The 13,274-nt window shown below is 49.3% G+C and overlaps 1 protein-coding gene across 1 annotated transcript in view; it reads left to right on the top strand.

Annotated features, from left to right (window-relative positions):
• ERBIN (erbb2 interacting protein) overlaps nt 1-10,058 on the top strand; it is a 231,367-nt gene extending 221,309 nt beyond the window's left edge. The window contains 3 exon segments of the mRNA XM_038765465.1: nt 2,463-2,555; nt 5,868-5,942; nt 9,720-10,058. Of these exon segments, the coding sequence (XP_038621393.1) occupies nt 2,463-2,555; nt 5,868-5,942; nt 9,720-9,827 (276 nt within the window). The 3' untranslated portion in view covers nt 9,828-10,058.
• The last annotated feature ends 3,216 nt before the right edge of the window (nt 10,059-13,274 follow it).

Below are 13,274 nucleotides of genomic sequence, written 5' to 3'. Positions count from 1 at the left end.
CTGGCTGGAAGTGCCGTGCAGCCTCAGGCGATCTCCAGATTCAGTTCCTCGCCCGAGCTTTCTAGCTGGGAGGAGACCGCTGGCTTCTGAAGGTCTCCACTCTGGAAAACACGAATTCCAACCCGAGGCAGGATCTTCCCTTTCCGGAACCATCTAGGGACGGAAAGTGGACTTCTGGCTGGAAGTGCCGTGCCGCCTCAGGCGATCTCCAGATTCAGTTCCTCGCCCGAGCTTTCTAGCTGGGAGGAGACCGCTGGCTTCTGAAGGTCTCCACTCTGGAAAACACGAATTCCGATCCGAGACAGGATGTTCCCTTACCGGAACCATCTAGGGACGGCAAGTGGACTTCTGGCTGGAAGTGCTGTGCCGGCGATCTCCAGATTCAGTTCCTCGCCCGAGCTTTCTAGCTGGGAGGAGACCACTGCCTTCTGAAGGTCTCCACTCTGAAAAACACGAATTCCGACCCGAGACAGGATCTTCCCTTTCCGGAACCATCTAGGGACGGAAAGTGGACTTCTGGCTGGAAGTGCCGTGCTGTCTCAGGCGATCTCCAGATTCAGTTAGCTCTCTAGCTGGGAGGAGACCGCTGGCTTCTGAAGGTCTCCACTCTGGAAAACACGAATTCCCATCCGAGACAGGATCTTACCCTTCCGGAACCACCTAGGGCCGGAAAGTGGACTTCTGGCTGGAAGTGCCGTGCCGTCTCAGGCGATCTCCAGATTCAGTTCCTCGCCCGAGCTTTCTAGCTGGGAGGAGACCACTGGCTTCTGAAGGTCTCCACTCTGGAAAACACGAATTCCGACCCGAGACAAGATCTCCCCTTTCCGGAACCATCTAGGGGCGGAAAGTGGACTTCTGGCTGGAAGTGCCGTGCCGTCTCAGGCGATCTCCAGATTCAGTTCCTCGCCCGAGCTCTCTAGCCGGGAGGAGACCGCTGGCTTCTGAAGGTCAACACTCTGGAAAACACGAATTCCAACCCAAGACAGGATCTTCCCTTTCCGGAACCATCTAGGGACGGAAAGTGGACTTCTGGCTGGAATGCCGTGCAACCTCAGGCGATCTCCAGATTCAGTTCCTTGCCCGAGCTTTCAAGCTGGGAGGAGACCGCTGGCTTCTGAAGGTCAACACTCTGGAAAACACGAATTCCGACCCGAGGCAGGATCTTCCCTTTCCGGAACCATCTAGGGACGGAAAGTGGACTTCTGGCTGGAAGTGCCGTGCCGCCTCAGGCGATCTCCAGATTCAGTTCCTCGCCCGAGCTTTCTAGCTGGGAGGAGACCGCTGGCTTCTGAAGGTCTCCACTCTGGAAAACACGAATTCCGACCCGAGACAGGATCTTCCCTTTCTGGAACCATCTAGGGACGGAAAGTGGACTTCTGGCTGAAAGTGCTGTGCCGTCTCAGGCGATCTCCAGATTCAGTTCCTCGCCCGAGCTTTCTAGCTGGGAGGAGACCGCTGGCTTCTGAAGGTCTCCACTCCGGAAAACACGAATTCCAACCCGAGACAGGATCTTCCCTTTCCGGAATCATCTGGGGATGTTGAAGAGGAAGTCACTCACCCTTAAGCCCTGAGTGGAAGGGCGACGCGTGTTTTGGAGTGACTCTGCAGGGAGATTTCTGTGTGCTTGAGCTATCTGTGTCCCTGCTGTGATGGCCTGAAAGTTGGTTTTACACCACTTTGCAAAAAAATCACTCTAAGAAGATTATCGGGGTCGTCGCTGCTTTCTAATGTAAAGGCTGGGAGTTTTAGTCCCCAGCTGTGCCATTAATTCACTGGCATATTAACTAGGCATATCATTACCCTCTTTCTCTTGGCATCAAGAGTGACTTTGGGCAAGTCACTTAACTTCTCTGGGCCTCAGTTCCCTCGTTTGTAAGACTGTGAGCCCTAAGTGGGACAACCTGATCACCTTGTATCCTCCCCAGCACTTAGAACGGTGCTTTGCACATAGTAAGCGCTTAACAAGTGCCGTAATTATTATTATTATTATCACTGGGTCAATAGCAAGATGAGTTTTAGGAAATTGCAGGTTTTGTATTGTTGGGCTAAATAATAACTGTGATTTTTGTTAAGCACTTATTACGAGGCAGGCACTGTCCTAAGAGCTGGAGTAGATGGACGATATTCCGGTTGGACACGGTCCCTGCTCCGCGTGGGGCTCACGGCCTTGAGTAGGAGGGAGTAGGGTTTACCCCGAGTAATTTGCAGTGATAATAATGGTATTCGTTAGGTGTGGGCACTGTGCCACGCGTGGGATGGATTCAAGCCCTGTCCACCACTGGGCTCACCGTTGGCAAGGGAGGGAGGGTGAAGCCTTGGTTCCGAAGACGAGGTGACGGTCAGTAATTGACCCTGGTCGGCCAGAGTCAGGTGTCGCCAAGTGATTTTGCGTCCTGCGTGGTCTGCGTCTCTCTGGAGGGTCACTGTCGATAACGGTCTCTTTCACTGTCACCGTAACTCAGGTTCGAGTGCGAGTCGAGAAGGATCCAGAGCTTGGATTCAGTATATCGGGAGGCGTCGGAGGGAGAGGAAACCCGTTCAGACCCGACGACGACGTGAGTGTGTGTCCCGCTCCCGTGGCTCCGCCACGCCTTTCAAGCGTCCGTAAATGAAACCCGTAGCGCGGTGAGGCGGGGACGCGGGGCCCGAGGCCGGCTCAGGCACCTCAACACGGCGGAGCTCGCCTCCCCGGGTGCGGGTGGAGGGGAGCCCGTCTCATTCAGTTTTCCCAACCGCTTCTCATTCATTCAGTCGTATTTATTGAGCGCTTACTGTGTGCGGAGCACCGTACTAAGCGCTTGGGAAGTCCAAGTTGGTAACGTATAGAGACGGTCCCCACCCAACGACGGGCTCACAGCCTCGAAGGGGGAGACAGACAACAAAACCAAACATGTGGTCAGGTGTCAAGGCATCAGAGTAAATAGAGGTAAAGCTAGAGGCACGTCATTGACAAAATAAATAGAATAGTAAATATGTACAAGTAAAATAGAGTAATAAATCTGTACAAACATATATACAGGTGATGTGGGGAGGGGAAAGCTGCCTCTGTTGGGGAATTGGCTCTCCGGGCCACTTACGAGGTGTCCGATGACCACAAGAATTCCTTTCGGCCGGCAAAGCGGGAAGAAGAGGTGGCCTTTCACTGTGCTCCCAAGGAGCTCGTTCATCCGTTGGTCAATCAGTCGTATTTATTGAGTGTTTACTGTGTGCAAAGCACTGTATTCGTTCATTGTCGTATGTATTGAGCGCTTACTGTGTGCAGAGCACTGGATTAAGCGCTTGGGAAGTCCAAGTTGGCAACACGTAGAGACGGTCCCGACCCTACGGTGGGCTCACGGTCTAGAAGGGGGAGACAGAGAACAAAACATATTAACAAAATAAAATAAATAGAATAAATATGTACAAATAAAATAAATAAGTAAATAGAGTACTAAAGCGCTTGGGAGAGTAGAGTATCACTGGAACACACAGTCCCTGCCCAGTGAGCTGACAGCCTAGAAGGGGAGGTAGACATTAATATAAATAAATTACGGATGTGAACATGAGTGCTGTGGGGTGGGTGTGTGTTCTCAATCAATCATATTTATTGAGCGCTTACTGTGTGCAGAGCACTGTACTAAGCGCTTGGGAAGTACAAGTTGGCAACATATAGAGACGGTCCCTACCCAACAGTGGGTTCACAGTCTCTCGTGTATGTATGTATAAAGGGAGCAAATCAGGGTGACGAAGGAGAGAGCAGAAGGGGAAATGAGGGCTTCGTCAGAGAAGGCCTCTTGGAGGAGATGGGCTTTCAATAAGGCGTTGAAGATAATAATAATAATAATAATAATAACAATGGCATTTATTAAGCGCTTACTATGTGCAAAGCGCTGTTCTAAGCGCTGGGGAAGTTACAAGGTGATCAGGTTGTCCCCCGTGGGGCTCACAGCCTTCATCCACATTTTACTGACGAGGTAACTGAGGCCCAGAGAAGTGAAGTGACTTGCCCAAAGTCACCCAGCTGACAAGTGGCGGGGCCGGGATTCGAACCCATGACCTCTGACTCCAAAGCCCGGGCTCTGTCCACTGAGCCACGCTGCTTCTCTGTTGATACTTAATGATGGCATTTATCCATTCATTCAGTCGTATTTATTGGGCGCTTACTGTGTGCAGAGCACTGGACTAAGCGCTTGGGAAGTCCAAGTTGGCAACATCTAGAGACGGTCGCTACCCAACAGTGGGCGCTTGCTCTGTGCAAAGCACTGTTGTAATCAATCAATCAATCAATCGTATTTATTGAGCCCTTACTCTGTGCAGAGCACTGGACTAAGCGCTTGGGAAGTATAAGTTGGCAACATATTAATATTATTAATTATTATTATTACTATTACTATTATTACTATTAGTATTAATAGTAGGAGAGCAGCGAGGTGGTTCCCTCATCTGTAAAATGGGGATTAAGACTATGAGCCCCACCATGGGACAACCTGATCACCTTGTAACCTCCCCAGCACTTGGAACAGTGCTTTGCACATAGTAAGCACTTAATAAATGCCATTATTATTATTATTATTAATTGTGGGATTTGCTTAGCGTTTGCTGTGTGTCAGGCACTGTTTTAAGCGCTGGAGTGAATACAAGCGTAATCCCTATCCCACATGGGGCTCACAGTCTTGATCCCCATCTGACAGATGAGGTACCTGAGGTAAAGGGAAAGTGAGGTGACTTGTCCAAGGTCACACAGCAGACACGTGGCGAAGCGAGGATTAGAACCCAGGTCCTTCGGACTCCCAGGAGCCTGATGGCAACAGTGGAAATCACCATCAGTCCAGAACCAGGAACCTTGGGTGTGTTTCTCGGTTAGTGTTCACATCCGTTCATTGGATTGGGATTGGATTGGTTCAAATCCCGGCTTCGCCACTTATCAGCTGTGTGACTGTGGGCAAGTCACTTCACTTCTCTGGGCCTCAGTTCCCTCATCTGTAAAATGGGGTTGAAGACTGTGAGCCCCCCGGGGGACCGCCTGATCACCTTGTAACCTCCCCAGCGCTTAGAACAGTGCTTTGCACATAGTGCTTTGCACTTTGCACATCACCCCCGGCCCACGTCATCCCCCGGGCCTGGAATGCCCCCAATCCCTCTGCCCATCCGCCAAGCTAGCTCTCTTCCTCCCTTCAAGGCCCTGCTGAGCGCTCACCTCCTCCAGGAGGCCTTCCCAGACTGAGCCCCTTCCTTCCTCTCCCCCTCGTCCCCCTCTCCATCCCCCCCATCTTACCTCCTTCCCTTCCCCACAGCACCTGGATATATGTATATATGTTTGTACATATTTATTTATTTATTTTATTTGCACATATCTATTCTATTTATTTTATCTTGTTAGTATGTTTGGTTTTGTTCTCTGTCTCCCCCTTTTAGACTGTGAGCCCACTGTTGGGTAGGGACTGTCTCTATATGTTGCCAATTTGTCCTTCCCAAGCGCTTAGTACAGTGCTCTGCACATAGTAAGCGCTCAATAAATACGATTGATGATGATGATGATGATAGTAAGCGCTTAATAAATGCCATTATTATGATTATTATTATTATCGGGAGGGGTAAGGTGATTGAGGGCTTTAAAGCCAAGTGGTGGGGAGTTTCTATTTGTTGCGGAAGTGGCTGGGTGACCCCTGGAAGGTCTTGGGAAGTGAAACGGGTCCTGAACGTTTCTGGAGAAAAACCATCCGGGACGTGTGGACTGGAGTGGGGAGCGACAGGAGGCAGGGAGGTCAGCAAGGGGAGTGACGCACTGATCAGTAAACTAAAGAAATAGGTTACTTTGCTCCTTGAGTGTCGGAGGCCTCATTTTCTCTTAAATCTCCTCTTTTTTTTTTCTTCCCCTGTGGTTCAAGGGAATCTTTGTGACCAGGGTGCAGCCGGAAGGACCAGCCTCGAAGCTCCTGCAGCCGGGGGATAAAATCATCCAGGTAGAGCCTCCCGATGAGTCCTGATCATCAATCGTATTTATTGAGCACGTACTGTGTGCAGAGCACTGTACTAAGCGCTTACATGGGATGACATGGGAAGCAGTGTGGTCCAGTTACCGGTATGACTTTTAACACACGGTCCCTGCCCAGTGAGCTCGCGGCCCAGATGGGGAGGTGGACGTTAATATAAATAAATTACGGATATGAACATGAGTGCCGTGGGGCGGGGGGGTGTTCTCGCGGATGTATGTATCAAGGGAGCAAATAGGTAATAATGATATCAATCAATCAATCAATCGTATTTATTGAGCGCTTACTGTGGGCAGAGCACTGGACTAAGCGCTTGGGAAGTCCAAATCAGCAACATATAGAGACAGTCCCTACCCAACAGCGGACTCACAGTCTAAAAGGGGGAGACAGAGAACAAAACCAAACATACGAACAAAATAAAATAAGTAGAATAGATATGTACAAGTAAAATAAATAGAGTAATAAATATGTACAAACATATATACAGGTGCATATACATATATACAGGTGCATATAAATGATAACATTTATTAAGCGCTTACCATGTGCAAAGCACTGTTCTAAGCGCTGGGGAGGTTACAAGGTGATCAGGTTGTCCCAAGGTGGGCTCACGGTAATAGACACGATCCCTGCCTTATGGTGTGGAAAGAACCCGGGCTTTGGAGTCAGAGGTTACAGGTTCAAATCCCGGCTCTGCCACTTGTCAGCTGGGTGACCTTGGGCGAGTCACTTCACTTCTCTGGGCCTTAGTTCCCTGATTTGCAAAATGGGGATTGACTGTGAGCCCCCCGTGGGCAACCTGATCACCTTGTATCCCCCCAGCGCTTAGAACAGTGCTTTTGCACATAGTAAGCGCTTAATACATGCCATTATTATTATTATTATTATTATTATTATTATTATTATTATTATTCTCTGGGCCTCAGTTACCTCATCTGTAAAATGGGGATGAAGACTGTGAGCCCCCCGTGGGACAACCCGATCACCTTGTAACTTCCTCACCGCTTAGAACAGTGCTTTACACATAGTAAGCGTTTAATAAATGCCATCATATTATGTTATTATTCTCCCCACTCCCTCCGGCTTTTCGAAGGGATCGAGTGCTTTGGGACAGTAGCTTGAGGAGGAGGAGGAGTAATAGTATTTGCTAAGTGTGTGCAGAGCACTGTGCTAACCCCTGGGAAGGAATACCCAGGCGGGAATTAGCCACCGTCCCTGTCCCTTAAGAGGCCTCATAATCATCATCATCATCAATCGTATTTATTGAGCACTTACTATGTGCAGAGCACTGTACTAAGCGCTTGGGAAGTCCAAATTGGCAACATGTAGAGACAGTCCCTACCCAACAGTGGGCTCACAGTCTAAAAGGGGGAGACAGAGAACAAAACCAAACATACTAACAAAATAAAATAAATAGAATAGATAGGTACAAATAAATTAAATAAATAAATAAATAAGAGTAAAAAAAATATGTACAAGCATATATACATATATACAGGTAATCTAAGAGTTTCAGTTCTGATGTCCTCCCCCAAGCGCTCAGTACACTGCTGCGCACACAGTGAGCGCTCAGTAAATACCATTGATTGATCAAGTGGGGAGGCGGACACGTCGGGAAGGATGGAGCGTGAAAACGGCACCCAAACCAATACGCAAGGCGGGCTCAAAGTCTCGACGGGGACGGAAGGATCTGAGAGCTCCTGAGAGGGGCTTTTCTCTCTGGGCCGTCATCGCCCCGAGCGGGCTGGGGGCCGGGGCCGTAGGGAGGAGCCGGAGACCCTGCTTTCTTTAATCAATCAGTCAATCAATCAATCGTATTTATTGAGCGCTTACTGTGAGCAGAGCACTGTACTAAGCGCTTGGGAAGTCCAAGTTGGCAACATAGAGAGACAGTCCCTACCCAACAGTGGGCCCACAGTCTAAAAGGGGGAGACAGAGCACAAAACCAAACATACTAACTAAATAAAATAAATAGAATAGATATGTACAGGTAAAATAAATAGAGTAATAAATACGTACAAACATATATACATATATACAGGATCTACCCAACAGTGGGCTCACAGTCTAAAAGGTGGGCTCACAGTCTAAAAGAGCAGAATGCAGTATTGGCTGACGAGATACAAGCAGATCGGGTTGGACACAATCCCTGTCCCGCCTGGGGCTCGCAGTCTCAATCCCCATTTTCCAGATGAGGGAACTGAGGCCCAGAGAAGTGAAGTGACTTGCCCAAGGTCACAGAGCAGACAGGTGGCGGAGCCGGGATTAGAACCCATGACCTTCTGACCCCCAGCCCCTGCTCTGTCCACTACGCCAGGCTGCTTCCGTGACTATCCTGGCTTCCAAGTCTTCTAGACCGTGAGCCCACTGTTGGGTAGGGACCGTCTCTATATGTTGCCAACTTGGACTTCCCAAGCGCTTAGTCCAGTGCTCTGCACACAGTAAGCGCTCAATAAATGCGATTGATTGATTGATTGTTGGGTAGGGACCATCTCTATATGTTGCCAACTTGTACTTCCCAAGCGCTTAGTACAGTGCTGTGCACACAGTAAGCGCTCAATAAATACGATTGATTGATTGATTGTTGGGTAGGGACCGTCTCTATATGTTGCCAACTTGTACTTCCCAAGCGCTTAGTCCAGTGCTCTGCACACAGTAAGCGCTCAATAAATACGATTGATTGATTGATTGTTGGGTAGGGACCGTCTCTATATGTTGCCAACTTGTACTTCCCAAGCGCTTAGTCCAGTGCTCTGCACACAGTAAACGCTCAATAAATGCGATTGATTGATTGACTGTTGGGTAGGGACCGTCTCTATATGTTGCCAACTTGTACTTGCCAAGCGCTTAGTACAGTGCTGTGCACACAGTAAGCACTCAATAACTACGATTGATTGATTGATTGATTGTTGGGTAGGGACCGTCTCTATATGTTGCCAACTTGTACTTCCCAAGCGCTTAGTACAGTGCTCTGCACACAGTAAGCGCTCAATAAATACGATTGATTGATTGATTGTTGGGTAGGGACCGTCTCTATATGTTGCCAACTTGTACTTCCCAAGCGCTTAGTACAGTGCTCTGCACACAGTAAGCACTCAATAACTACGATTGATTGATTGATTGATTGTTGGGTAGGGACCGTCTCTATATGTTGCCAACTTGTACTTCCCAAGCGCTTAGTACAGTGCTCTGCACACAGTAAGCACTCAATAACTACGATTGATTGATTGATTGATTGTTGGGTAGGGACCGTCTCTATATGTTGCCAACTTGTACTTCCCAAGCGCTTAGTCCAGTGCTCTGCACACAGTAAGCGCTCAATAAATGCGATTGATTGATTGTTGGGTAGGGACCGTCTCTATATGTTGCCAACTTGTACTTCCCAAGCGCTTAGTCCAGTGCTCTGCACACAGTAAGCGTTCAATAAATACGATTGATTGATTATTGGGTAGGGACCGTCTCTATATGTTGCCAACTTGTACTTCCCAAGCGCTTAGTCCAGTGCTCTGCACACAGTAAGCGCTCAATAAATACGATTATAAATACGAATAATAATAATAAATACGATTTAATATATATTAATATATATTATATATATATATTAATTATAATAATATAATAAATACGATTATAAATACGAATAATACAACCGATTGATTCCAAGGCGGGTCTTCCTTCGCGGAAACGTCTGACCGTGACGGGAAGAGGGGCCCGCTCTCCCAATTCCGCCTTGTTCTTTTTTCCCAGGCCAACGGCTACAGCTTCATCAACCTGGACCACGGGCAAGCAGTGTCCTTGCTAAAAACCTTCCAGAACACAGTGGAGCTCACCGTTGTCAGAGAGATTCCCTCCTAAGTGCCCACGGGCGAGGAGAGCAGCCAGCCAGCCAGCCGTCCGGCACGCCGCGCACGGGAAACTGAACGTTCGAATTATTTTTCTATCTGCAAAGGAGCGGGAGAAAACCACGCTCGGAATCTGTACAGCCGCGAAATCCGGAACTCGTGACCGGAGGGAACGAACCACTGCGGTGAACACGCGGGGGGTCCACCACCTCCCCGGGTCCTGGACAACTCCACCCTGCCGGGCGTTTTTGAACCGCTGTCGCAGTCGAGGATTTCCCCCCGTCCCCCCAAACCACAAGCACTGACCTGTGTCGTGGCCGGTTTTTGTACAGATGTCGGTTTATTTTTGGATAACTCGCCCCCACGACCGAACTGCGGGCCGGGCTTTTGGGAGCCTCAGCTCCGGCGGCAGGGCCGTCCGTCCGTCCGGCGACTCTTTGGCCTCGATTTTTAATCACCCGATCCGAAAGGGTTCTGTGGAAACCCCCTTCCGAAGTTGCGTGTCGGAGATGAGGGACATTGGGTTTGCTGGGGACACGGAAGAAGAACTGGGTAAGCAAAGGTGGTGCTGGTTTGAGTCTTTTTTTTAAATTTTTTTTTTAAATCCATGGCCAGATAAAACAGAGTTTTCCTAGAGAAGTCCGGAAGAGACGAGAAACGGAGAAAGTGGCATCTGGTAATCTGTCTTCTGCCGACAGAGCAACGCAATAAAAGCTTCCTGACCTTTGTCAAGGAAAGACTATCCTGACATTACCGTGAGCTCTGCAGGACACATTTTACCATAACGACTGGCTGTCCCTGAAGGATTTTATTTTTTTGTTGTTTTTTTTCCAGTCACCAGCTCTCATTTTCCTTACCCGTACCCCGTATGTGTCCAGCAATCCTTCACTGCCGTGGAAACCCCCGATTTTGTACACACTGTGGCCTGGTTTTAAATCAGCGTCCACGTCGAGGTTATTTATCTTTTTTTGTTTCGTTTTTAATGCAAAAAAAACCTCCCCAAAAAGCAAAAAGGCCGATTTTTGCGGCGCGAAACCGACCCGCGGAACAAACAGAGCGGGGCGGGAGAGGAGAGCTTGTCCGGGTTCGGTCCGGCATCGGAGCGTCCGACTTGGAAGGAAGCAACTGGCGCGGAGCGGGTAACCAAAGCAAGTCCGGAGTCTCCGATAAGAGGAGCGGACAGGAGGGGGACGGATCCCGGAGACCTGCCCGGCCTGCTTCGGTTTTTGGACGATAAAGGGCTGTCCGCGGAAAGCGAATTAGACGCCGGAGAGTCCTTGGGGCGACGCCGTTCCCCCGGCCGCCCCGCTTCCTCGTCGCCGGGCCGAGGCTCCGACCGGACGGCTATCGGTTTCGTCGACCAGAAACCCGGACTTCACGTTCCCGCTCCTCCCGCGGAGTCGAGGGGAGGCTGACGAGCGAGGGTAAGGCCGAATGATTGCCCCGGTACCGAGATCGGGGCCAAGTGCCATAGAAGACCGGTAACTGTTTTGTTTTTTATTCGGGCTGACGCTTCACCTTTGTGAGAGCGATACTCGGTTGTCGCGGGCCCGTTAGGGTTGACGGCGCATTGGTGGTTTTAAACCGGCAAGCTCGCTCAACCCCAGGGGCCACAAAGATGGCCCTTTTTTTTTTTAATATATGGCTAGGGAGAGAATTTCAACCCGCTTGGTTTTTGAGAGAAGGGAGGCCGATGGAGCGATTCGCCTTCCCGTCTAGCCGAAATCAAGGGGTGGGGGGAGTACTTTGGAAATACGAGAACTCGATTATTGCACTTCTTTCCAAGATGTTATCGATGGACTGTATAGTTGGAGTCGTTTTAATTGAGACCCTTTAACAACTCTTTGTATATTTTAACTCGTTTTAGTTGATTTTTCAGTACTATTTACCTAGGAACCGATTTTCCTTTTTTTTTTTTTTGGATATGTTAGCGGAAATGTGCCGTATTTTGATAAAAACCCCCTTACTGTCCGTGTGCAGCAACCTCTAAAGAAGACAAACACAGCGTCTGTGATGCAGATCTCAATGTTCCCCAAATCCCCAGATTCTCTAACGTCCTCTCGACATTTGCTAAGCCTCACCACGTTTTCATTGCTTTTAATCACAGTCGGCCTTTCAAAGGGAATCGGTGGGATCCGTTCGGACGCGTCCTGACCCTTCTGATTTAATTCGGCCAGGCAGCCCCCTCCCCACCCGGTGGGGAGGGGGTCGTTGGAGGGAGGGAAAGATGCCCCGGGAGGAACTGATTCTTTACTGATCTGGTCTCGGTGGAATTGCGTGCGGTCTTGGAAAAGCGGCTCAGAGAGGCCGGAAGACGGAATCCGTCGGCTTGGCTCCCACCCTTGGAAAATGTCGGGCGTCCCGTTCGTCGGGGGGGGGGGCCGCTCCCGGAGTTGGGTCCCGGGAAAGGACCGGCTCAAAGCCGTACGTTAGGAAATCCGCGGCAGGGCGTCCCGGGCCTCGTAACCGAGTGCCGCGACGGCCTGCTTCCCGGGAATGCCGTCTGCGGAGGGGCCGAGGAGTTTCCCCTTCCCCTCCGTCACCGGAGGAGGAGACGGGAGGGTTACGGTGAAGTGGAAACGGAGGGCGGCGTATGGGGGTGGAATCCCCGTTTGGGAGGAGGAGGGAAAGTTTTTCCGGGTTGTTCATCCTGGGTCGAGAGAGAAAAGACTGCAGATCCCTCATCCTGACGGGCACGGGACAGGAGGGTCTGAATCCACATGGAACTCGCTTAAGCACTTCATATCGATGTGCGACCTTTCGGACCTGGCTTTTAACCGAGTGAAAAATCAAGCGAAAAGAGTAACTTATTCAACCTCTGGAAGGGTTTACACCGATTCCGGCTGTGTCCCAGTTCATTAAAGAATCAGTTCGACTGACAAGAGAAATCATGAAATGCCCCACGTATTTATTATGTAAATACTTTTCTGACTTTTTGGACTGGAGTTTTGCAGATGTGTATATACTTGAAAGCATCCTCTGGACATAGCAATAAGCAACCCCGAATCAAGCCTTGATAATTCATTTGCTGTACTCCTTCTTATTTTTCCAAATCCCCTGTCCACGGCTCTGTCATTTTTTTTTTATCGATCAGCATTTATTCAACATTCCAAATTTTTGTATATAATCGGAGTCTTTCCGAAGTAACCCATGGAGGATAGATAATAAACTAATGCTGTTTAAGACTCTGTGGCTTCGTTTTTACAGTCGGGCGGTGGGTAGGTGCCGATGCACAGTGCTTAGTTCAGTGCTCTGCACACAGTAAGCGCTCAGTAAATATGATTGAATGAATGAATAGTAAGCGCTTAATAAATGCCATTATTATTATTATCTGTCAATTTTGTTGAAGAGCCCCTCCCCCCAGTTTCCGTAGCGGTTTCTGGAAACTCTGTTCTTCACTTTGCGAGTTTTGTAGGGGGGTGGGAGAGTGGGGAGAGAGAGAAGGAAGCTGGATTTATTC

Source organism: Tachyglossus aculeatus, chromosome 23 (genome assembly GCF_015852505.1).
Source record: "Tachyglossus aculeatus isolate mTacAcu1 chromosome 23, mTacAcu1.pri, whole genome shotgun sequence".
Lineage (NCBI taxonomy): Eukaryota > Metazoa > Chordata > Mammalia > Monotremata > Tachyglossidae > Tachyglossus > Tachyglossus aculeatus.
The sequence above is the reverse complement of the archived record's forward strand: the minus strand, read 5'-3'. Positions and strand labels throughout refer to the sequence as shown.